The 24,206-nt window shown below is 53.8% G+C and overlaps 12 protein-coding genes across 12 annotated transcripts; 9 read left to right on the forward strand and 3 right to left on the reverse strand.

Moving 5' to 3' along the window:
- Window positions 1-494: 494 nt before the first annotated feature.
- On the forward strand, window positions 495-2,202 carry MRS44_008345 (uncharacterized protein; the record flags this gene model as incomplete). Its single annotated transcript, XM_046283497.2, has 4 exons — window positions 495-800; window positions 856-1,133; window positions 1,185-1,700; window positions 1,749-2,202. 4 exons carry the CDS (start codon window positions 495-497, stop codon window positions 2,200-2,202), a joined length of 1,554 nt encoding a protein of 517 aa, XP_046133626.1.
- Window positions 2,203-3,695: 1,493 nt separating this feature from the next.
- On the reverse strand, window positions 3,696-5,119 carry MRS44_008346 (uncharacterized protein; the record flags this gene model as incomplete). Its single annotated transcript, XM_065620877.1, has 3 exons — window positions 3,696-4,122; window positions 4,182-4,764; window positions 4,822-5,119. The coding sequence occupies 3 exons, from the start codon at window positions 5,117-5,119 to the stop codon at window positions 3,696-3,698; spliced, it is 1,308 nt and encodes a 435-aa protein (XP_065476949.1).
- A 316-nt stretch (window positions 5,120-5,435) lies between these two features.
- On the forward strand, window positions 5,436-6,110 carry MRS44_008347 (uncharacterized protein; the record flags this gene model as incomplete). The annotated part of the gene is made up of 1 exon (XM_046270850.1): window positions 5,436-6,110. The coding sequence occupies one exon, from the start codon at window positions 5,436-5,438 to the stop codon at window positions 6,108-6,110; it is 675 nt and encodes a 224-aa protein (XP_046133624.1).
- Window positions 6,111-6,383: 273 nt separating this feature from the next.
- On the reverse strand, window positions 6,384-9,236 carry MRS44_008348 (uncharacterized protein; the record flags this gene model as incomplete). Its single annotated transcript, XM_046275855.2, has 1 exon — window positions 6,384-9,236. One exon carries the CDS (start codon window positions 9,234-9,236, stop codon window positions 6,384-6,386), a length of 2,853 nt encoding a protein of 950 aa, XP_046133623.1.
- Window positions 9,237-10,240: 1,004 nt separating this feature from the next.
- On the forward strand, window positions 10,241-10,754 carry MRS44_008349 (uncharacterized protein; the record flags this gene model as incomplete). The annotated part of the gene is made up of 3 exons (XM_065620878.1): window positions 10,241-10,347; window positions 10,462-10,639; window positions 10,692-10,754. The coding sequence occupies 3 exons, from the start codon at window positions 10,241-10,243 to the stop codon at window positions 10,752-10,754; spliced, it is 348 nt and encodes a 115-aa protein (XP_065476950.1).
- An 832-nt stretch (window positions 10,755-11,586) lies between these two features.
- Window positions 11,587-12,720, forward strand: MRS44_008350 (uncharacterized protein; the record flags this gene model as incomplete). The annotated part of the gene is made up of 1 exon (XM_046275853.2): window positions 11,587-12,720. The coding sequence occupies one exon, from the start codon at window positions 11,587-11,589 to the stop codon at window positions 12,718-12,720; it is 1,134 nt and encodes a 377-aa protein (XP_046133621.1).
- A 1,480-nt stretch (window positions 12,721-14,200) lies between these two features.
- MRS44_008351 (uncharacterized protein) lies at window positions 14,201-15,043 on the forward strand (the record flags this gene model as incomplete). The annotated part of the gene is made up of 4 exons (XM_065620879.1): window positions 14,201-14,237; window positions 14,436-14,471; window positions 14,530-14,619; window positions 14,676-15,043. The coding sequence occupies 4 exons, from the start codon at window positions 14,201-14,203 to the stop codon at window positions 15,041-15,043; spliced, it is 531 nt and encodes a 176-aa protein (XP_065476951.1).
- Window positions 15,044-16,484: 1,441 nt separating this feature from the next.
- On the forward strand, window positions 16,485-17,009 carry MRS44_008352 (uncharacterized protein; the record flags this gene model as incomplete). The annotated part of the gene is made up of 2 exons (XM_046273730.1): window positions 16,485-16,941; window positions 16,996-17,009. 2 exons carry the CDS (start codon window positions 16,485-16,487, stop codon window positions 17,007-17,009), a joined length of 471 nt encoding a protein of 156 aa, XP_046133619.1.
- A 340-nt stretch (window positions 17,010-17,349) lies between these two features.
- On the reverse strand, window positions 17,350-18,554 carry MRS44_008353 (uncharacterized protein; the record flags this gene model as incomplete). The annotated part of the gene is made up of 2 exons (XM_065620880.1): window positions 17,350-17,976; window positions 18,354-18,554. The coding sequence occupies 2 exons, from the start codon at window positions 18,552-18,554 to the stop codon at window positions 17,350-17,352; spliced, it is 828 nt and encodes a 275-aa protein (XP_065476952.1).
- An 808-nt stretch (window positions 18,555-19,362) lies between these two features.
- MRS44_008354 (uncharacterized protein) lies at window positions 19,363-20,957 on the forward strand (the record flags this gene model as incomplete). Its single annotated transcript, XM_065620881.1, has 4 exons — window positions 19,363-19,438; window positions 19,493-20,105; window positions 20,156-20,189; window positions 20,601-20,957. The coding sequence occupies 4 exons, from the start codon at window positions 19,363-19,365 to the stop codon at window positions 20,955-20,957; spliced, it is 1,080 nt and encodes a 359-aa protein (XP_065476953.1).
- Window positions 20,958-21,723: 766 nt separating this feature from the next.
- On the forward strand, window positions 21,724-22,250 carry MRS44_008355 (uncharacterized protein; the record flags this gene model as incomplete). Its single annotated transcript, XM_065620882.1, has 2 exons — window positions 21,724-21,935; window positions 22,064-22,250. 2 exons carry the CDS (start codon window positions 21,724-21,726, stop codon window positions 22,248-22,250), a joined length of 399 nt encoding a protein of 132 aa, XP_065476954.1.
- Window positions 22,251-22,307: 57 nt separating this feature from the next.
- MRS44_008356 (uncharacterized protein) lies at window positions 22,308-24,087 on the forward strand (the record flags this gene model as incomplete). Its single annotated transcript, XM_046275852.2, has 2 exons — window positions 22,308-23,756; window positions 23,809-24,087. 2 exons carry the CDS (start codon window positions 22,308-22,310, stop codon window positions 24,085-24,087), a joined length of 1,728 nt encoding a protein of 575 aa, XP_046133616.1.
- Between the last annotated feature and the right edge of the window lie 119 nt (window positions 24,088-24,206).

The following is a 24,206-nucleotide window of genomic DNA, read 5'->3' on the forward strand; positions in this document are numbered from 1 at the left end:
TTCACTTTTCGGTCCCAATTCAGTGGACCCTCCTCTCCTGAGAACCACATCTTCAAGCCAACCAGCATGAACAGTTGGAGATGAAAGAGTTGGGGTCAAACCTCAAGCAGACTCTGCCGCATAACCGAGCATGCCAGAGAGCCATTCGGGCATTCGGTCCAAACCCAAGCGAGGCACGACTCGCCCCGTGGGACCCTCCTCTGCCTAACCCTCTCTGGGCTTTAGCAGTCTCGCTCGTCTGGAGACCCAAGACTGGGGCGTCTGGGGGAGATGGGGAAGCCCAAGCCATCTCCGCACCGAGTCAGACGGAGTGGCACCTGGGGAAGCCCATTCGCTCGCCTCCTCTCCCCCAGACCCCAGGATTGTAAAACCCGTCAGTCCGACTCTTGAACAGATAAAAAAGCTCTACAACCCATCTCTTGGCCAAGGAATTTCCCCAAGGCCAAGACAACCACCAAGCCCTCCCCTCACATTGCCCCCCTTCTTGTCACATTATGGAGTCCGCCGACCAAGTCCAGCGCAAGCAGTCCCTCGACGAGGTCGAAGACCTTGAGAAGCCCACTCAGCACTCTGAGCGAGTTGACAAGGAGCTTGCCCAGTATGTCTCGGATGTCCGTATCGACATCAACCCCGAGCGTAGCGCCCAGCTGCGAAAGATGATTGACAAGCGAGTCCTTCTCGTCATGATCTGCACCTACTTCCTACAGGCCATTGACAAGGGCACTCTCTCGTTTGCCTCCATCATGGGTCTCACGGCCGACACTGGCCTGGAGAACCCAGATGGGACCATCAGCCAAAATGTAGGTTATCCCGATCGACCCCGTCTTGAACAACGCTGACAATTGGCTTTAATAGTTCTCATGGCTCACTACATGTATCTACCTCGCGATCCTCGTCGTCGAATATCCCCAGAATTGGCTCATCTCCCGCGTTCCCATTGCCAAATACCTGAGCTTCTGCATCGTCGCCTGGGGTGCTACTCTTGCCTGTCATGCTGCCTGCAAGAATTTCACCAGCCTGGTCATTGTGCGAACTTTCCTGGGTATCTTTGAGTCGGCATGCCAGCCATGCTTCGTCATCCTGTCTGCCATCTGGTACCGTCGTGAGGAGCAGGCCTCTCGTGTCACTTACTGGTGAGCCCCCCGAAGAACATGAACCGCTCAAGAGCTAACCAGCCGCAATAGGTACATGATGAACGGAGCCCAGCAGATCGTCGGTGGCCTCCTCGCCTACTGCTTCTCCCTCATCAAGAGCGGCCCCCTCAGGTCATGGCAGTGGCTTTTCCTCTCGTACGGTGTCATCTCGGTCATCTTTGGCTTCTTCGTTCTCTGGTGGATGCCCGACTCTCCCATGCGCGCCAAGTGCTGGACCGAGCAGGAGAAGCACGAGATGGTTGAGCGCGTCCGCGACAACCAGACGGGTATCCAGAACAAAAAGTTCAAGAAGGAGCAGTTCCTCGAGGGTCTCAAGGACCCCCAGACCTACGGCTACGCACTCATTTCTCTGTGCACCACCATCCCTACGTCTGGTCTCGGTGCCTTTGCCAACATCATCATCAAGAGCTTCGGTTTCAGCACCCTTGAGACTCAGCTCCTTGCCATGGTCTTGGGCTTCTACATCATCATTGTGCTGCTGTCATCGGCTTGGCTTGTCAAGAAGACCAATCAGAACCTTCTGGTTATGCTTGGTTTCTGTGTCCCGTGAGTCTATCCCTCGTTAGCCTTAGTGAACTATACTGACAGCCGCAGGTCCTTCGTCGGCACCATCCTCCTCATGACTATCCCCAACCGGACCTTTTCCCAGCACGTCGGTCTCCTCATCTGCTACTACATCACCCTCTCCTTCTGGTCTGCCCAGACTCTCGGTCTCTCCATGATCTCGCGAAACACCGCCGGTCAGACCAAGAAGACAGTCGTTGTCGCATTCAACTTCATCATCTGGGCCGCCGGTAACGCCATCGGCCCCCAAGTTTTCCTCTCTCACGACGGCCCCCGCTACTTCATCGCCTTCGCCACCCACCTGGGCTGCTACAGTCTTCTGGTCATCGTCATCCTCGCTCTACGATGGCACCTGCGCCGTGAGAACCGTCGCCGCGACGAGATGGCCGCCGCGGGCATTGCCGAGGCAAGTGTCGACGCCACGGCGCGCGCTTGGGAGGATCTTACGGACAAGGAGAACCTGAGCTTCCGCTACGTCTACTGAGTTGTTTATATTGTGTACGATGCATATAGATGGAGCGGGTCTAGCATATTTAGAGATCGCTTTAAGACGGTCAATGTTGGGTACTCCTCGAGTCCTAGCGATTTAATGAGTACGACGAGATTTACATATACGTTCGTTTCCGATGGGTTCATCGTGTGCGTCTGTTTATATAACGGGGACTAGCTTCCTCTATTTTCTGTTAAGCATCTTGCCTACAGGGCAAGGCCACCATCGGCCATCGCCAAAGGGTGCGCACCCTCTTGGCTTGAACCAAAGACTTGGCCGTCTTTCCCATTGCCTCTATATCCAGCCGAGCCTGCTTCTAATTATACCGATCAACTCAATGAGTACCATTTACGAGCCTCTCGTAGTACATCCAATGCTCTGTCCCTTGATTGTCTACTGAGGAAAGTTTGCCAATCTGTTCACTAGAATTGTTGAGCGCGAAATCGCCGGCTTGGCGCTGAGAGTCGCAGGTCGGGGCTTCGCATGTACTCCGGGTCATGTCATTGACCATTCCACAGGTACCCGTTGAAGTCGTGCGGGTGCATTCCCAGCGTGTGTGATCCCTACGGACTTGATTGGTAGTCTCGGAGGGCATCTTGAGTAATCTGGTCGAACTGATCCTTGGTGATATACGAGATTGTGCTTTCGCTGCAACACTGCTTGCCAAGTCGCTATGCTGTTAGAGTTGCCTACTTAGTGAGTGAGCAGAGTGAGATCGGGTGTCTGTCGAAGTATTGTAGGATGTAGATTGTATAGAAGCAAACACTCTAGACTTTTGATCTCTTTTATACCTCTCGGCCATTAAAAGCGTGCGCCAGCCCATGACTAAGTAGTTGTCCAAGCCCTCCTCAACTGTGAAGTCGCCCATGCACTGATTCGTTGGAGAACAAAGCCAGTGAGTAGATGATTCGGCGCCGTTGACGATCAGAGACATGTCTTTCTTACTCTCACTCACAGGCTTGTGTACGATGTGAGTGAATCAGCTATGTAAGGAGCCCGCGGCGAGGGTGACCCTGACGAATGGAGCCTCGATCCCGGCGTTCGCCATTCAACACTACATACAACACAGCAGTACAGTCAAAGCGTTTAAGAAGGTCATACAGAGTCTTATACATCTACTAAGAAGCAAGCTATGCCCTGATCCCCCATTACCCCAGTTCTCATACATGCAAAGCCGATCATGTCGTCAATCATCAACTCAACCCAACCCTCGCAAAGACCATGACGCCTAACCCTCAACCATGCTCAAACATCCAATCCACATCGAAATACATGAAAAGAAAGTAAAACTCAGTGTTCGGCATTCTCAAGTGAGATACAAAAAGGTGTAAGGCATCGTGATGGTACTGCATAAACGGAGGTGGAGTGTTGGAGTGCCACTGGAGAGCAAAGAATGGTCTCAGGAGATCGAGCTCAAAACGGCACCAGATGCCTAAAGGTCCCAGGCGACAGCGTCAAATCACTAAAGGGTTCTGGCGACGGGGAGACTAGTTGGACTCGTGGCGGATAGTCTTGAAGTGCATCTCTCGGCTCCGATGCCCAAGCGAGACGAGTCTGAGGAAGTTGTGGCAGTTCCCGTCATGTTTGACACACCCAGTGCGTTCAAGCTCCTCAGTCGAACAACCAGTAAGATCCTTCTCGAGCAGCGTCTTGAAGCAGATCCACTCTGTGTCCCGGTTAACCAGGTCATGAAGCCGTCTGGACTGAGCTCCGTCCGCGCGGTCAGGCATCAAGAGGCCGATCAACGTCATGATTCCGACCTCACCATCCACATCAAGACGCAAGTGCTTGGAAAGGGCGTAAAGAGTCTTCATGAAGCCAGCCATGGGATGGCACTCTTGCCCCGGGACGGCATTGGGCTCTGGCGTGGGCGTGTCGGGACGAAGGCGCTTGAGACCGAGGGGTTGCATGTGACTTGTGTTTGTGTTTTCATCGTCCGCAACGAAAAGGCTGCTCTCGGCGCCAGCGCTCACCGATCTATTACGATGCACCCTGTTCTCCTTTCGCGTGCTGCGTAGGTCCTTCGGGGGGAAAGGAGATTGAGCGTCGACTCCTGGTGCTTCTTCCGTGCCTTGTTATGCTTGAGTTGATCAAGCTCGAAATCATCCAGTGGGACTGGGTTCAGAGGAGGTGTCGTGAATCTCTTCTCGGTGTAGGTTACTCCACACTCGTTCATCTCCTTGAGGAGATGTCCCTGGACTCTGTCAAAGACCTGGGCCGCTTTGAACGGGACGGTCAGGCCTGACGTGTTCCTGATGTCGTCAATCCCGTTGTAGAGCACTTCCAACTCTTTTTTTCGGGTCAAGAGAGTGCTTCGAGGGGAAAGTAGCTCGGGTACAGACACCTCAAGGAAAGGTCGGGCAGCAGGCTCGGGCTCGGCAACAGGCTCAAGAACAAGCTCAGGGACGGGCGCGGGAACAGGTTGGGGAGGCTCCAGGGCAGAGTCGTCCTCCCGTCGAAGTCTGTCGTAGCAACGGGACATGACCACATCAGATGGTTCAGGGCGAAGGCGTTTCTTCCACGGCCACTCAGGCTCATTGGGACGAGATCGCTCAACTGTGACGCGCACAAAGATCAGTAATTGAGACGACTTGAGTCCAAAGGACTACGTACAAAAGCATTTCCAAGTGATCATGTCACTCATGTACGCAAAGAATTTGCCTGGAACCTCCTTCCACTGAGCCTTCTTCAACGCCAGTGTGATCGCCCTGTCAGCGTAGTTGCGCAGCTCGCCGTAGCGGTGCATCTCGTTGGGGCTCATCCACTCGCAGTAGGCCCTGATGTACTCTCGGCGCTTGCTAGCGTCGGGCTCGTTGCCAATCCATGGAACAGGAAACCTTTCGCCGGGATGGGCGAGTGAGTCGAAGTTGTAGTGAGGGGGGACCCCGGCCTTGTCGGAAAGGATGGGCATGATGGAGACGGGTGCGTGGGTGGGTGGGTGATGACAGTGGTGTTGGAAGAATGCTCAACTTGCGCGCGCTCCTGAAGATGAGATAAAAACAGTTCAAAGAAAACTCAACAATACTGTTTTGGGCCGCAGTTGCTACGAGCAACTCATGCATTTGTTTACGTGGTGAAGGCGTTGACAGTGCCGGCCACTGGCAGAACCGAAGCGAGCAGATGCCCCCTCCACCATGATGAAGACCTACCGACCATGACAGGCCGTGCAAACGCTCAAGTGCCTTTCTCTCCATCATAGCTCATTCTTTCCAGGAAAACGGTCCGTCATGACGAGGCGTGATTCGTTCCGAAAGCCCAAGGGAAGCGGTCGCTCCCGCAGGAGTCGAGTGTCAGACCCAAACATCTACCCCTACTCCCCTCACCCTCAAGGAACCGCTATCCCCTCATCAGCTCCTCGTCGAGCTTCTGTCGCGTCCTACACTACTCAGCCTTATCCTTCTCGACCAAAACCAAGCCGTGATCCCCAGGAACAAGCCTACGCTGGCCATCCTCTCCCTCCTCAACTTAGCCGTCCGATCGAATCTCACGAACCTTTCCTCAAAGACGACGAGGACCTACGGCTCAAGGCTCTCCAGCATCCTGATGGAACTACCACTGGTTTCACCGTCATCAACAAGGACAAGCCTGGGGTAAACAATACCTGCGCGCCCCTCCCCCTCCCCAACGGCGGCGTCGTCTTCGACGTCGACAACGGAACGAGCGCCATCGCAGCCTACGAATGCGCCAAGGGGGCTTCTGTGAGTGGAACGGTCCCCGGCATCATGTTTTCGCCCCCTTGCTATATCAACGGCGCTGCCTTGAGTGATGTCGACTGGAGCCGCCTGGTTCCTCGTCCAGCTGTCAAGGAGATCAACGAGGCAGACGGCGGGTTCCGACTCTCTGAACTAAAGAGCTTTGTTCCCAAGATTCCCGCTCCGCCAGAACACATGAGGAAGCACTAGCAAGGCTATGGTAATTGTAACGGGAGGGTCGGCAGTGGCTAGGTATCATGGGGAACAAAGGAGAATGGCGGATTAGCGTTTTTTTCCGCTGGTGGGTTGTTCGTGGAAGCATGAGAAAGATGGAAGAACAAAGAACGATTGCAATGTCAAACATTTGTGTGCAGATATCATGTACGCAACCTAGCCATAAACACAATCATCTCGGACCCAGATCTATCAAGCGCCACGGCAGCTCCCTCAAAGCCAGTCTCCTCTCTCGATGAACCCGAGTGACTAAGATGACTCTTCGACAGAAAAAGTCCCCGTCAACTTCAAATCCCGCGAGCTTTCTCCCACAGCAACAGTGAATTCTCCGCCGCCCGTCACCCGCCAGTTCTGCTCCGCCACGTCCCAGTAACTCAAGTCCCTCCTGGTGAGCTTGAACTCGACCGTCTTACTCTCTCCCTTCTTCAAAAACACCTTGTCGAAACCGCGCAGAACACGGACGGGGTGGTCGACCTTGGAACTGTCGGGGTACGACAGGTAAAGCTGCGGTACCGCCTTGCCATCGACAGAGCCGCTATTGGTGACGACCACAGAGACTGTCACCACAGGTGTCCAGAGATCAGGGTTGCCACCTTCTTCGCCTCCGGCTGGTGAGGGAGGCTGCTCGACATGATAGCCGTCCGGGTAGGGGTAGTCGCCAAGCTTGATGTCGTCCGCTGACTCGATGTATGGATAGATCCATTTCTCAAGTCTACGAATACCCTTTGGCCAAAGGCCCTCCTTAACATCAGGAATCTTGTCGCCCAGTTTTGGAGGCTCTGCGCTGGGCTGCGATGGTCGCAAAGCTGGGAGGTGAGAGACAGCTACATCCCGGTTGACCTTGAGGTCCTTGTACTCAAAGGAAGTGTACGAAAGTCCAAAGCCAAACTCGTATCGAGGCTCGATGTCGTGCTTGTCAAAGTGTCGGTAGTCAATGTACAGACCCTCGCTAAAGTCCTGCTGCGGAACGACTCCGTTGGGCAGATACAGCACCTGGCCACCCTCGCCGTAGTCCGCAAGGGTCTTGCCGATGGTGTACGGGAGCTTTCCGCTGGGACTCTCGTCGCCAAAAATGATACTTGCGATGGCATTCCCGCTCTCCTCGCCGGGCAGGTTGGCTGCCAACAGGCCCTTGATTCGCGGGTGGTTGATCCATTTCTCCACGACGACAGGACCAACGGCATGAATCACCACAATCGTCGTGCCAGTTCCGCCACCACAGTGATTGGCAACCTCGGTGACGAGTGCGTCGCCTCCCTTCTGCAGGAATAGATCGTTTCGATCGCCGTGCACGCCGTTCCAGCCGAGGTATCCTTCACCCGAGTCCGAGTTGGCAAACACCAAGCAAACGTCCTGTTCCGTTGCCTTCTTGGAATCCTTGACCTTGTTCGACAGGAACCCGCTCACCTCAACCTTGTCCTTGTTGAACTCTCTTCGTAGAGCCTCAATCGGAGTGATCAAGAACGGGAAATCGGCTGCGCCGCTGCCCCAGCCAGAGCCCAGCGTGCCATCATTGCACCCTCGGTCGGGGCAGCTGTTGGGTCCTTTTCCAGGGCCAGCATCCTCGCCGAAAATCCCAATCTTGATCTTTCCAGGTCCCTTGTCAGACTCGGTGCTGTTCAAGGCCCCATCGCGAGTCAGAGGAAGAACTCCGTCGTTCTTGAGCAGGACAGTTCCCTCGATGGCAATCTGTCGAGCGAGTTCGGCGTGGTTATCTTGGACATTGACAAACTGGTTGACCACTTGCTTTTCTTGAGGCGAAGGGCTCCCTTGGGCCAGGATCCCCATCTTGTCGTAGGTCCACGACGAGAAGTTGGGGCCCTTGTTCTCGTGCTTGTCCTGCCCGAGCTGATAGAAAGAAGCAACAATTCGGAGTGCCATGTCATTCAGTCGATCCACCGGCAAAGATCCATTGAGAACAGCCTGAGTAAGGCGAGGACCCCATAGGGAATCGCCATCCTGCCATTTCAATCCGTCTCCAGGCATCGACATGTCCAACCCAGCCAAGGCACTCGCCACGCCAGATCGTTGGGCCAGCCAGTCGGACATGACGAATCCCTGGAAGCCCATCTCGTCCTTGAGGATGCCGTTGAGCAGCTTCGAGTTCTGGCAAGCGTATGAGTTGTTAACCATGTTGTACGAGCACATGACGCTCGCGACTCCAGCCTTTACGGCATCCGCAAATGGCCAAGCGTAGAGCTCGTGCAAAGTCCGGTCGTCAATGTTGGATGACATGGAATTGGGGAGACCCCACTCCCAAGACTGACGGAAATGCTCCTGCTCGTTGCCGACAAAGTGCTTGATCGTGGCCATGATGCCTTGGTCTTGGATACCTTGAATGGTTTGTGCACCGGCAATGCCTTGTAGGTAGGGGTCAGGGCCAAATCCCTCCCAGTTGCGTCCACCGGCGGGCATCTTTCCGAGGGGGCCGATAGCAGGGCCCAAAATGACATTGACGCCCTTTCCCTTTGCTTCCAATGCATGAGCCTTGCCGCGCTCATACATCAGCTCCCTGTTCCACGTAGCTCCAACAGTAACACCAGCAGGCCAAGCTGTCGCGTTGTCGGCAAAGCGGATTCCCAGAGGGCCATCCTGCAGCGCCAGAGAAGGAAATCCGGCATGGACCGCGGCGCCTGTGTTTCCCACAGCCAAGCCCATACTCCATCCTGTTCCTGTGGTGATATTGACCTTCTCAGCCAACGTCATCTTTCCAACGAGCTGGGCGGCCAAGCTGTAACTCTTCTCCCAGTTCTTGGACGAGCCACCCTTGGGGCTTGGGTACCATGGCGGCGACTGTCCAAAAGTCGGTGGTGCTTTGATCTTCTTCCAAGCCAAGGCGCCAAGAGCTGAAATGACAATCCAGATAGCCAGAACAACTCCGACAACGGTCAAGCAGCATCGTTTGGGTGAGGCACGGCATGGGCGGAAGAGACCAGTAGGCTTCACTCGTCGGGGAGGGACATAAGTCGGCGGCGCCTCTTGAAATGGAACGAGATTCTTGTCGAGATAGTCTGTCGCATCAATGTCGGAGTAGCCATCGGAGCTCCCGTCAAAAGACGAGCGCCCGCCTGGCTTGAGGAGGTTCTCCCTGCTAGGATCCATGGTGGGCGGTTTCCCCTCTCATTCAACACGTCGAAATCACAAGAAAGACCGCAATGATGTCGGGGAGAATCCAAGACAGTGTTTTACTACAAGGATGAAAAAAGAAAGACTGGTCATTTATAGGACCTTGAAGGAATGATGCCCTTGCTCTCAGTCTCAAGGCTCGATCAGCATTATCTTTATCTAATCCACCCCGTGTTGCGTCACGTCACATTCCGAAGCCATCTCTCAGTGCGTGAAGAGGTGTGGGGCCAGAGCAGGCCCCACGATTGGTGTAGCACCACCCTGGACTGGAAATCGGTACTTTAGTCCTCTGCGATTTTATAAGGTGATCCAAGTACCGTGTCCCTCCCGTCTCCATGCCCCTTGACGCCTTCCTGTTGTCCCCACATCCTCAGGACGGTTTCGGAACCACGGCCCGGAGGGCGGCTCACTGCATGAGCACGTGATAAGGCACTACCCTACATCGAGACAAGATCAGGGACGGTCAATCAATTGTCGATCGGGACAGGGCATTGGACGGTGAAAACAATCATGAGTTCATTATCTGATAATATCTTGTATCTCTGTGTAAATATCTGGATGTGAAGACACACGAAAAATGTTGGTGTATATCGCGCGAAGTTGGATCTAACAGCGACTGGTTTTTGTATACAATGTTGAGAATCAATCACCATCACAGGGAAGCAAGCATGAGTCCGGACGATCCAAGCGTGAGGGAGGATCGAAAGCTCGCTTTGCTCAGAGGCAAATACTCTACTCTATTTCCGCCTGAACTAAAGTCATGATTATAAAAAAAAACACCCCAAAGTACCGTATCTCGTTCAGTTCAGTGGTTTTTCGCGATCGATTTTAAACCACGTGACGCCTCCATCCCCAGCTGTCAGTGGGGGAAGGCCGGGCTTTCTTCGGCAATACCAAAAATCGGCCTCAACTCCAGCTTTACCTGAGCGCAACATCTCCAAGCCAGCAGCAATCCGCATTGCCCGCCCCAATTGCCCAGCATGTCGATGTTCCGCGCGAAGAAGCTCGACCTGGGCTGCTTCGTCAACATCAGAACCCTGCGTGATCACACAAAACGCAAGGTGTTTGAGCAACACGAGACTGAGAGGTGCGCAAACTCTTCCCACTCTCCTGAAGCCTTCACGTTTTGCACGGCCCTTTCAGCGGGCGGCGAGGCCTCTTCCCTCCCCATACCCCAATTTTGAGCCATTTGTTAACACAGTGTTCAGACAAGCCCTCCGTTATATCATCCGCAATACCACACTTCCCCCCGAGTCCGCGCCGAGGCCCAGCTCCAGTTAACGCAGATGCACTGCTATACCCGACCGACTCAGATCCGAAATCGATGTATCATGGGTGGCCAAGGCCGTGGTGTATTGAGCGACTTCAAGATGACCAGGGTACGCGCCGAACCGAGGCCACGACGCCAGACGCTGAGGCTGACACTTGCAGTACAACTTTCGAATGGAGGCCATGGCTGGCAACATTCCTGGTGTGAAGAGAGCCAGTTGGTAGAGAACTGGTCTGCGGGAATTGAATATCGTGGAGGAGAGCAATGTATGATTATGTGCGGGCATCGCGGGAGTCTTGGCTTGGGAAAGACGACATCTCAACCTGCGACAGGGGCCGGACGAGACATGACTGTACAATACCATCTAACGCTGATCGGAATACCTGCTTCTCCAACGTGACGACGAAATTGATGGTGCGGGACTCGCCTGCCATTTGATTGAGTGGTGATGGTTCTGAGGGGCTTGACGAGGCGACGCCTCTCCCCTTACCATGAAGGGACTAGCTCATCAGTCTTCAGGACGTATGAAGAGCATAAGAATGCCTCTAGGTATGCACCTGGCAGTCATGGCTATCGCTTAAACGGATGGTCAGAATGCCATGAGAGACTTGGCCAAGATTACGCTTCCAAGCCTCTAGACCGAGGACACGCAGTCTTGGGGAGCTAATTCTTCTCAGTCTTCCAGAAGGCTCTCGGAACCTGCCAAGTGACCCCAAAGCCCTACTCCGGCATTAAGTTCCTGTCTTGTGATGCGAGGCGTGCTCAATCTCGTCACATTGCCTAACTTGCGGGCATCTTGAAATCTTGGTGTAGATGGGCGATAATAAGATAAGAGCCGATAAGACTCAACCCGATAAGCGCGATAAGATCTTTTCTGTGTGGCTGGGACGCTCAGGCTGACTCAAACCTGATTGCCACCCCACTGCCTAAGGGAGGAATCCAAACACTCTTCATCAACCCTTCTACCTTTTCGCCATCCATTCGCATACTCTGTCGCTCTGTCGCTTTTCGTCCAACTCAGATTGCCCGCTACTTATTCCAGCAAATTTGCCCATCATGGGAGGCGGCGATCTCAACTTGAAAAAGTCTTTCCACCCTGCGCTGAGGCGCAACCAACAGGCCGTCTACGAGGAGGAACAAAAGGCCCTTGCCGAGCGCAAGCGCACCCAACAGCGCATCAATGAAATCAAGGAGGAGCGCGCGAAGGAGGAGGTTCAGCGACAGCTCGAGGCCGCCGGAGGCAAGAAGCGCATCGATCGAGTCGACTGGATGTATCAAGGCCCCAACGATGGACAGACTGGCACAACAGAGGAGACGGAGGCGTACCTGCTTGGAAAGCGAAGAATCGACAACCTCATCAAGGGGACCGAACACAAGAAGCTAGAGAAGCAGGCGGGAGAGGAGAGTTTCATGGCACTGCAAAATGCCAACACCGCGCGGGACACAGCTGCCAAGATCCGCGACGACCCTCTACTAGCCATCAAGCGACAAGAGCAAGCTGCGTACGAAGCGATGATGAACGATCCGATCAAGCGACGCCAACTACTTGCATCCATGGGGGTTGACGACGAGAAGAAGGACAAGTCTAGGAGGAGAGAGGAACGACACGAGCGACACCGCAGGAGACATCGCCATCGCAGTGCCGACTCAGAGGACAGACATCACAGGCGGAGACGGTCTTACTCGCGATCACGAAGCCCACGACGACACGACGATTCCCGAGAAGATCGGCACAGGCGACGCAGAGAACGAGATGATCACTCGCCAGAACGACGTTCGCGAAGAAGACACGATTCAGAGGATGAGGAAGCCTCTCGACGCCACCGCCGAAGCCGTGATGACAGGCGCTACGATGATGATCGACGACGAGACTCGCGACGCAGCTACGGCGGCGAGACACGTGATAGGAAGCCACGACACAACGAGGAAGATGACAACTCCAAGGAGGAGGAGCGCCAGCGCAAGTTGGCAGCGATGCAATCGGCAGCCTCAGAGCTTGACGAAGACCGTGAGAAGCGGTTAGCAGCGCTGGAAGAACGGGAACGGGTGCTCCGAGAAGCCGATGACAAGGCGAGAGAGCGCGGGGGAGATCGTGGGTTCGTCAACAGACTGCATCAGCAAGCAGGAAACAAGGGCTTGGCAGAGCGGATGGGAGGAGCACGACGGGGATATCAGAGAGACGACGATTAAGCGGGCATATATCAAGGTTGCAAATCATGGCTTTCGGCGTTTGATATTTGGTTCTGTTGGAGGTAATTATGAGCATAGAGGTCTCCCTTGGTGCTGTGGCGCGAGGTTGAGATTGATCAATAACAGTGGCATATGCAATAATGAATGATTCATCCACCTGACTTCAAAGGCTGAACAGTGTCGCATCACCGGAAGATGGCGTCTATTCTGACCCAGAACCCAGAGACCCGGGCTCTTGGCAGTCATTGTCTTAGCCTGACTGCATCGAGTGGAAAGCCCCGTCGCTTGGTACTGTACTGTATCAGTTGACGGGAGCACTAACGTCAAGCAACATGATGCGCGGATATAAACGAAGGCGGCCAAGCCACGATTGAATGACGATTCAGCGACAAAGCCACCCGACCCGACCTGAATCGCCAACATGGTGGGTGAGGTACCACAACTTGACACGAAGCTTCCGAACATCTCCACCAAGCGAGTCTTTTTTTCGTTCTTACCGACGGAGGAGCCGTTTCGACCAAATTCCTGGGTCATACTTGGATGGTGATGAATCTAGACTCTTCTCCTCCCCAATCTTGGCCTCGATATTAGACCTCCCCCAAAGGACGGTCACGGACCCCTCAATGTCCGGGCGATCATGGGCCGGCGCCGAGGGAGAAGCAACGGTTTAATTGAGAGGCTAGAGCCCGTCGGGAAAGGTCAGGGCCGGAATAGTGGACCTCGTTGAGTGGCGTGCCAGGGGGAACAAGGGAGACCCGACTCTGCAGCACCTGACGGCTCCAGTGCTGTGCTGCTCGGGCCCTCCTTGAGCGTGTTCCAGGCCGACTCTGGACGCTGGAGTTACAGCGGGCTTGGGTCCCAATATTGAAGCTAAATCTGGGCGGCCAGCCAATCAGGTGCCCCATGGCCGATTCCTCGCCCAGGAGGGGGAACTCCACCGAGCAATGGACAGCAAAGGGATCCTTGCTCGGCCGCAATCCCATTCCCTCCACTGACGGGACTGTGTGGCCTCTGACTTCATCTTTTTCTCTCGCTCCCTCTTTTGCCCCCCAGCGGCTCATTTCCTGCCCCGTCGACTTAATCCCCGTCTGTCCTCGCTGCCCCTACTGGTCCTTGATTTGCCCTCTTGCGCTACCAATTTGTCGCCCGTGATTGAAATCGATCCTCTCCAACGACTCTCTCTCCCTCTCTGCTCGACGACGTGCCATCTGGCCAGTTTGCGACAACCACCTTCTCTCGGAAAAGCTTCACTCTCGACTCCCGAGCTCGATCCCCCCCGACAGCGTCCGTTGACACCCGCCAAGTCGTATGCGATTACCATCCCGTACCTTGCTGACCCGAGTCTTGATCAGCGCGCCACCTGTGAGCAGGGTTTCAAGGGAGCACGAACCGAGATCACTCAAGATCGCCATCGCGATTCCTCACTCGAATTTGCCCAATCTCCCTCTTCCACCACACGCGATTTGACCGAGCCGCCACGATGCCTTCTCTCTGCGGAGGTTCCAAGACCGTCCAGCGTAAGCTGGTGCTGCTGTGCGTCGAATCCCCCGCCCAGCCCAGACATTGGGCTTGCACTGACCTGAACTGCGTCGATTAGGGGCGATGGTGCATGCGGAAAGACCTCGTTGCTGAATGTCTTTACGAGAGGGTATGTCTGAGGAGTCAAGAATCGCGGGATGAGAGACTTATTTGTCGCGCCAGTTATTTCCCAACAGTCTATGAACCCACCGTCTTCGAGAACTACGTCCACGGTACGATACGATGCACTCGCCCGTGCTACCGAGAAGCGCAGACTAACATTTCGCCTAGACATCTTTGTGGACAATGTGCACATTGAGCTTTCGCTCTGGGACACAGCCGGCCAGGAGGAATTCGACCGGTTAAGATCCCTCTCTTATGGTAACTCACGTGTCAACCGCCCGTCCACGTCGCGTGCTAACCTCGACTCACCCCAGACGATACGGATCTAATTATGCTTTGCTATTCCGTCGATAGCAAGGATTCGCTTGAAAACGTCGAGTCCAAGTGGGTGGGCGAGATTGCCGACAACTGCCCCGGCGTGAAGCTTGTCCTGGTCGCCCTCAAGTGCGATCTCCGAGAACAAGGCGAGGAGGAGGAGGGCGAGTCCGGCGAGCCGAGGGAGAAGCGGCCCATGATCAACTACGACCAAGGCCTCGAGGTGGCACGGCGCATAAACGCGCTCCGGTATCTCGAGTGCTCAGCCATGAAGAACCGGGGCGTCAACGAGGCCTTTACCGAGGCCGCGCGAGTGGCATTGAGCGTCAAGAAGGACCGTGAGGAGAGCAAGTGCACCGTCATGTAAACGGCCGAGCTTTTCAACAACTACCTACCTATACGAAAATGCTCGTCAGACTGGACGAGTATCTATATCGAATACGAGCCAGACCACCTACGAAAGCGAGCGATCGACGACATCCAACCGACCATTTCCAAAAGAACAGGGGATCCATTGTTTCGTTCGGCCCGGTTTCTCACTCATCTCACTCATCCTCATCCCCCTCACAACGGGGTCTTCTCTGTACATATCTAGTGCGGCATATATGCACATAGGGTTATTTTCGGTTGGTGTTTCTGCCTCGGTTCTTATCTCCTACGCCTCTTCTTTTTTTTGCTGGGAGTCACGGTTGCAAGATGAGAGCACGAGGAGGAGTAAAGCAGGGCTGGAAGACGCGCGCAATGCTGGGAGATTTACATTTTTTTTTTGCTTCTACTGCCACCCTCGACATTCCATTTGTTTCCATGTCGCCCATTTCTTGTTGTTTCACCATCCTCAGCTGGATGTCTGACTACATTTCTTCTCTGTTTGTTAGCGAATTCTTAATGAGATTTACCCAGGTTCTGGAGATGAGGGTGTACAGAAGATCGATGATGTGGCCAAGAGCTACACGGTGCACAGCCACGTTGTTGATTACGACGAGCACGAGATGCTTGGTTGGCAATGCCGATGGAGCGGATCAAGGTGATTCCGGCATGCACAGAGATGCTCACCGAAGTGTTCAAGGTGAATGATCAGTCGACGAGTGCGAGAGATGCGACATACGACCATGGATGGAATTAGCGCTGTGCAGTGCTTGCAGGAGCACTGACCTCATTGTCAATGTTTCGCCGTCTCCAGGTGAGGCTTGTTGCTGGTGTCACTCATCCAGGAAAAGCAAGCAGCCATAATTCAAGGTCTGAGGGTATTCCAGGGTCTAGATCCAGACCAATAGCAACCTTTACCTCGCAATGTCGTCGTCGTGCAAGGTCCTGGTCCCTAATCCCACGATAAACACCATCAACTCACCGATTTTAAAGCATCACCCCCAGTCGCAATGTCGTCAACAACCTCACTTCAACACCACCTCGTGCGTCATAAGATCGCCCATCCCCCAAACAAGTGACGCTATCCCCATGCCTACCCCGGCGCCTCATTGTGTCATCAACGCGCCATGATTGGGCGGACCCTTGGGGAACAACCCTGGCCTACCCTACATGCTTGGGTTGACGTCACAGCACAAAGGGCTATCTCAACGTCAGGGCAAAAGCAGGTTTCACAGTTGGTGATCTTTACGGTTGATGGCATCGAGAGTGTCTGATCGATGAGTGTAAAAAGGCCAAGGAACCGCCCAGCTCTTGGAAAAAGCTTCATTCTTTTCTCATCATTCACAAGAACTAAAAGTCACTCCAAGACATTCTCGACAACCAACTCCACCTCTCATCTCCACCACTTACACAACTTTTACCACTTACACGGTACTATCAACATGCCTCTCTTTGGATCCTCCCGCCGTGAACCCTCCCCCGAGCCCATCAGGGAAGAGCCCCCTCGCAAGCACGGTCTTTTCGGCTCCTCTCGCCGCGAACCCTCTCCCCGCCGCGCATCCCGTCACTCCTCAGGCTCCCACTCCCGCCGCTCCTCATCTTCCTCTCGCTCCCCCCACCGCCGCGGTACTGGCGGAGGAAACTTTATCACTCGAAGCTTTGGCCACGGAAACAGAAACGAGCATGATCCCGCCGTCCTCGAAGCCCGCGAGCGTGTGCGCAACGCTGAGATGGCGGAGCGAGAGGCGGACCGCGCACTAGAGGAGGCGAGACTGAGTGTGAGGGAGGCCAGGGAGCACGTCAAGAGGCTCGAGGTTGAGGCAAAGGAGGACTCGAGGAGGGCCAAGGTCAAGGAGCACCAGGCCAAGGAAATGTCCAAGATGGGACGATCCCTCGGACGTGAGTATTCTAAGTTGACTTGCCAAAGATCGGGACTGACAATGAATGATTTAGGTCACGGATATTAAGCTATTGATTAAGCGTAGCTGGGAGTTATTGGGGTGTAGGATTAGTTTGATGCATCTGTATTATGACTGTACGAACACGCAAAAGCATGAGTATACGATGGAGACTGGAGTTGATTTGAGCAACCTTATCTCTGCCTTTATTACATTTCTAAGCTTTACAATTGATAGCGTTACAATATGACCTTGACAAGCTTTAGAAGTGTTTCTCCTGGATTTTAATTCGTCTCACCTAAACAATTCTCATATTTACGTTCCGCAGCTCAGAAGTAAATAGCGTCGGACACACGAGCACAGGAAAACACCAACATCAAGTAATATCAACCGGTAGAGCATCAAGAGTCTAGAGAATCCCCTCTTGCGCCTGGTATCTAACTGCAGCATGGAGCATACTCGGGTTCTTTGCATACCAATGTTCACTCCATTCCAGCTCCTGGGCAAATGGGTGGACGATATCACAGAAGTCGACAAGTACACCTGCTCCCAACCAATTGGTGAAGTCGGACGAAACGTTGTAGAACCCGGTAATGTGGAAAAATTCGAGTTGCGAAATGATGGTTTCGGCCTTCAGTTTTGCTTTGGGGACAAAGGAGTAGACGATGGCGAAATATGTTTGGTTGTCGTCTATGTCCTGGTGAACCCAGGCTCGCCTGAGAGCGGCGTTGATGTCTCGTCCTGATAGTTCGGTCCAGCCAATGCAACGGTTTATCTCTACGCTGGGTTCGAATGGCACGAAGTGTTCCGGGGGTGGACTCTTCGCATACCCTTCATCAGAGAAGGCAAATAGATTGCGGATAGCGTGTTTGTGCTTTGTAGGATTTGGACGCAAGCGTATTGGATTTGCTGTCGTTTTTGCACGTCGGAGGCTAGCACCGATCATGTCAAGGAGTGCGCAGTTGATGCACTCTCTTTCAAAGGCCCAATAACGCCCGATGCCATATATGGGTTCAGGTTGCCGATTGTGATAAAACTGTGCAAACAGTAAATTTTTCAATCAGGTGGCTATACGGAGAATGGGACTGGCAATTTTCACGGCCATGAAAGTTTGCTCATCAGCTTGGGTTTTGAAGACGAAGCCATCCTCTCCTCCGCCGAGGTATTCTTACAGTTGAAAGTTGCTCGGCGGTGAGAATCGCCTGAGTCTTGGTCTCTTAAAGTCTTTCCAGGAAAGGAGCGGGTCGCCATTCTTGAGATCAGGCGAAGTAAAAGGAGTGGGAGACAACATTGGAAGATGGGGTAATGAATGGTAGAGAGGTTGAGCCAAGTAGATGATGACTGTCCTGCGTTGGCAATTTGTCATGGCCTTATGCACAAGGCACAAACAGCTTGATCTATGCACGTGAGTACCGCATGCTCAAGCCCATCATCAAAGACCTGTCCATCCCCGTCCGTCGGCGTGGCATGTAGTTCGCCCCGTATGTTCCTTTCAGACTCGGCCACGACAGAGAAGAACCCGAACAACCTATCGGAAGTAAAGTCCTGCCACAGTGTCGAGCCTTTGACTGCTGCCCAGGTGCTATTCGCGGAGTTGGGACCCCATTTGGCCATGATCCTCACGGGTGAGTTGGGTTGGGTCAGCTCTTCGAGGATTTTGGTTCTCCCTGCTATTCTTTTGAGTGCCAACTGGGGAGATAAATGTGCACATAGGAAGATAGTAAGGATTACTCAGGTTGGTCTCGATCAAAGGGAGTCACACACCTTTATGGATATCATGGACTGGCGCTTCTACATGTATCGTTTCTCGTCCTTGAAATGATTTCGATCTGCCAAATCGATGTTATGTAGAGATCACTATTGAGCTTGTGACGTTGTTGGGCGGCGCATATTGTTGACCCCTTCTCGATTGGGTGCCAAAGACTCCCTCCCAATTCTGAACTCAAGACGTAGGATATCGCTGTGCCACGTTGCCTTGGGAGCACAATCGTCGGGATACTGGGCCGTGATGGGCCTCCTTGGGGATCTTTCTACATGGGGCCTGTCAATCTTCAACTGATGGGAATCCAGTGTCATGGCGCTTCGAGAGAGCTAGGCTGGATCACACGTAATGCATCGAGAAACAAGTCTCCAAAGCAACTTTAATAGCACAAAGGTATAAATGTACTCAAATGTATGGCTTGAGCATCTAGCGAGGTACTCTCTGCTGGTGGCGTACCCTAGTCTCTGATTCTGTCTTGCATCATCTTAAACTCGTTTGCTCCGAGCTTGATCTGTTTGCTGTGCAACCAAAGAACCCAGACCAGTCACTGGACCTGAATCTCGGACGCGACAATCTTCCGAGCCCGGTTCTTGTCGGTTTGTTTCCATTCTTTTTGTTGCTGAACCTCTCTCTGTGGCGTTCTTCCCCACGACAGCCAAGATGCCAACTCCAAGGCTAAGAGATCGATGTGGTCTTTGCAATTTTGAATTATACCGTGAAGACATCATAATCGTTGGTAAGCATAGAATAAGCCTTCTGATATTCCGTGACACTAATATCGGGCTCGCAGTGAAAGAGGATGACGAAAAACCGGGACCGCTTCCATTCCACCCGTGGACAAGGATCGCAAACGATGATGAAGCCGCTCAACTCGGCAACGCACATCCTGCCTGTCCCAAACTTGACCAGTGTGCTCACCCGTTTGAAGAAGGTGTTGGTTGTCATCCCTCGTGCCTGAGAATCGTCGATGGCGCACCCCTAGGCTGTGTGTTCCAGCCATCGCCGCGTCTTGAGAGAGCACGACGTCGCTGGCTCCAAGACGAACTAGCTTCAACGATTGAGACGTATCTGCCACTGCCGGTAGAGCTGAGGAGAGCTGTGGCTGGACATCCCGTCCAAGAGTTTGCAGTAGCAAAGAACGCCTCGCTATCTCTTGGTGATCGGGTTGCCATCTCCAATGTCTCTGTTGCATCCGCAATTACTGAGACCTATACCACGTTTAAGGGTCAGCGATACCTCAAATGTATCAGAAATGCGCTAGTGTCAGACGATAGCTGGGTTCCGCCTGAGGTGATCTACGTGGCTGAAGACCATGCCAGCATCAGACAGGTGATATTGGCGAACGACTTCATGACAGTCAGCGACGTCTCCGGCGTATGGCGGAAGTCATTCTCGGTCTATGGGTCAGATAACCCAGTGTGCTTTCACATTGATGTAACATGTTCCTCCTTAGGGTTGATGGCATTGTGGCTGACAGAGTTCAAAGGGTAGGTATTAAGCTGCGATATCTATCGTACCGCGACTACTATGGTCGAGGCAAAATAACAAGGTGCTTACCATCTTTCTCCCTCCCGCGAGACCCCGAATTTTCCCCATTTCGATACCTCTTCTCCCACGCCCCAACCACAGAGCCGCGCCAGATGTCCGTATTCCGGCACGACGTCCATCTGCTGCGATTCTGCCGTCCTTGCGCTCCATACCCACCGCAGATTCGACGATGACCTTTCCTACTATGAATTCACCCTCGAGAATGCAGCCTGGATGTATATGCCCACCGAGAAAGACGAGCCCATCGACCACATCTGGTTGCGGCGGCACCTTTCCTCGGCCGATCCGAAGGCCCTGGCATTTGACATGAACAGCGGGCGCCTGCTGTTCTTTGAACACCATAAACATAGACCCTAGACGAACGCAAGTATCAATGGACCCTCTTGTTTTCCCCGTCCGACGAACTCGGCCTCCCCTTCTTCTTTTTTGACAGCCTGATACCATTTTGCATTCGCGAACTGGGTTTTGACACTCCCTGTCCGGGCTTTCCATCCACTCCAGTCCTCACCTCGGCTCCTTTGTCTCACCCAGCCGATCCTGAGTTTCTCAATAACCCACACTGGTCCTGCGCTTCGGTCGAGGACGTCGTGGAAGTGGTGCCCAGTCGACAAACGGTGAAGGGTGAGACCATGATCACCGGACTGCTCCTACACTACTCAGACGGTAACAAGGCATCCCTCAGCCACATGCGTCTTGATCGTCTTTGACCCGATTATCTCGGTGGATTGCTCTGGAAACCTTCATCTCGGGTTTAAAAAGACCAAGGATGGGCATTCCTACACAGCCAAGATGGAACTATGCACACGCGAATTAGACGACGACATGGACGAGTGGTTTGAAGTCTCCTGGAGCGGCGCGCTTGAATGGTGCTTTTCATTTCAAGAGTGCCACGTGTGGAAGAGTGATGGTGAAGGAATTGGGGCGGGAGATTGAGAGAAACTATCTGGAGTGGACAATGATCACAGGGGAATGGTACAGCCAGGCTATCACCATTTGCAATGTGAGTGATCACGCAGCCCTAGTAGAACGGAGCGTAAAATAGAGCAAGAGCACGCAAATAGAAAGGATGAATAATTATCTTCATACACAAAGTGTACGCCTGTGCTCTTCTCTTCAAGCGCTATCCTGCGTTCTCCGTCAAGATCACTGACCTTTGCATGGGAACACCCGCGTGGTAAGCAGGCTTCCTGCCATTAGACCTAAGCTCAAAGGTCGCCTTGACCAATGATTAATTGCTGTGAGAGATAAAACTCAAGAGATTAGTAACTGGTATGGATCCATGATAGCATCATGTTTGCAGTGACGTAAACTGTAATAACAATAGAGGTCACAATGACATTAATTCGGAGAGGTCATCATCCCCAACTCAACACCAACTAACCTAGAGCCCGTGCCAACCTGCCGTTTCAATGATGCTCCGGGGCAGTTCATATGAGGCATGAAACTGCCCGTGTTTTGCAGCTTTATTCAAATATGATCCTCTCACTGGCTGGCCCAATAATTTGCTTGTTCGTGGTCGAAACAACCTTTCAAGGCTCGATTCGCTGCTACAAGATCAAGCACAACAACCAAGCTTTTGCCTCTCCCGAAGAGCGGAACGCGCCGTCCGGTTCCTCGCCAATCCCCGGGTCTGATTGGATGTCAAGCCCGGAGTGGACCACACCCGCCGGCAAAGATCTTTCGAGGTACGTACCCCCAATGCGACTCACGCGGCCGGCATCAGCTGCACTTCAATGCGGGCATCTGCGACAATCCTCCCCTTGCAATCCTTACTCCTCAATCGCTCAATTCTCGCTCAAACGACGGTTTAGAGGCTAGACCAGCTCTTGCCTTCTCCCCTCCCCTCCTCCGGCAATGCCCTTGTCGCGTCCAAGCTCTGTCCTCTCTCTGGCCCGCGTCAGCCCCGCCGTCGAGTAAATCTTGCCCGCCCTACGTCACCACTTTTCGCCGTTCCCGGTGCCCGGATCCTAGCGCGAGGCGACAGGCTTGAAGAGGCTTGACTGACGCCCTGCGACAATCTTTCCCAGGGCCTCGAGAGGCTCTTGACCTTGCCCATCATGTCGCCTTCACGAGCCACGCCCGCGATAAGAGCCACCGCCGCCAGTCGAACCACCTCGTCAGGCTCGTTCCACGCTGGCGCGCCGATCCCTACACTCAGCGCAATGCGACGACAGTCTCATCGCTACCAGACCTTTCCCACGACGCCGCCGAAGACGCCCCTTGAGCAGCCTTCTCCCCCGTCCGACGCGAGTTCTACCGCCTCCGAAGACGATAACGATGAGACGCCATTGCCTGTTCGTCAGCTACTTCTGCTGGCGTTCCTGTCTCTGGCTGAGCAGACCGCCCTGAACTCGATATCTCCATACCTCCCCGACATGGTGGTGTCCATGCCGGGGATTCCTCCTGCCGAGGCCGGCCTGTATGTTGGGATTCTGGCCAGCGCATTCGCATTGGCTCAGCTGTCGACGAATTTCCTCTGGGGATATGCATCGGACGTGATTGGGAGGAAGCCTGTCCTGATCATGGGCACCTTTGCCCTTATGTGCTGCTTCTGCGTGTTTGGACTCTGCAAGCAGTACTGGCAAATTGTGGTGGTCCATGTCGCCATGGGATTGTTGAATGGCAATGCTGCCTGCGTCCCGACGGTTTTGGGCGAGGTCACCGATCGATCCAACCAGAGCCGAGCGTTTACCTACCTGCCCGTTATATATTCCCTGGGCAGTATTACTGGGCCTGCCTTGGGTGGCATTCTTGTCGGCAAGGTAGGAAACGAGTTTCCTTATCTGGCGCCGAACATTCTTGCGGCTGCGCTACTTGCGTGCAGCGTCGTCGTGGTTGGGATCTGGTTCGAGGAAACTCTTGACAAATCCCAGGTCAACTTCGAGCTGCCTGCTTGGGTACAGAAGGTCCTGTCATGGCTCCCCTCTCGAAAGCCGCCGCCAAGACGTCACTCTTGGAGTGCGCGCTGGCCTCGTGCTCGATCGCATACCCAACCGCTGTTGTCCACGGGCGACTCTGATGACTCGGACGATGAAGCAGAAGATGACGACGACGAAGACACTAAGTTAGATCCCGCGAGATCTACGTGGAAAGAACTTACTGGCACCACCATCCTTGTCTTGTGCACGTATCTCGTCTTTCAACTCTCAAACATCTCCTTCAACAGCCTGTACCCCATCTTTGCTGCCACTCCCCCACCAGCTGGTCGCGACCTTCTTCCCAGCAATATTGGCGTCAGCCTAAGTGTCGCTGGGCTGGCCAGCATCATCTTCCAAGCTTTCCTGTTTCAGCCATTCAAGACCAAGATGGGAAATCTTGGTACATATCAGCTTGCCCTCTTGGGTCTCGGCATCAGCATGGTATTGATGCCGTGGGTTGGGTACGCCGACGACAAGCCGCTGTTTGGCGTTGGGTCTGGGAAGCTGTGGCTTTACTTGGAGCTTGGGGTGGTGTTGATCCTCAAGAACCTCTGTGCTGTGGGTGGCCTATCGAGCGTTATGCTCTTGGTAAGTTGCCTTCTTTGTTGGACTGTGGTGAATTCGACTAACATGCAGATAGATTACGAACTCTGCCCCATCACACGCGAGTCTCGGGAGCCTGAACGGTCTGGCGCAGACCCTTTCCGCCCTGGGTCGCAGCATTGGGCCCTTTGTGTCTGGTGCCCTGTTTACGCTGTCAACTCGCATCCATCCCAAGGGCGAGGCCCTGGCATGGAGTCTGTTCGGCGGCCTGGCCATCTGCGGTTGGATCGCTTCCTTGTTCATCCATGGCGCTGGCCTCGAGAGCGACGATTGGGTAGGCTCCGAGGATGCTTCTACCGAGACAGAGTCAGCTTGATTGTCCTGACAGCAATCTCTCCCTCCAGCTGAGTCGGCATCTTGGATAGATTATTTACATTTGGCACGATATACGTGGGCGGGTAAATTCTTTTGGGCTCGAGAAAATGCCCAGGTGTA

The sequence above is a fragment of the Fusarium solani genome, assembly GCF_023522795.1.
Source record: "Fusarium solani strain SB1 chromosome Unknown bctg00000004, whole genome shotgun sequence".
NCBI lineage: Eukaryota > Fungi > Ascomycota > Sordariomycetes > Hypocreales > Nectriaceae > Fusarium > Fusarium solani.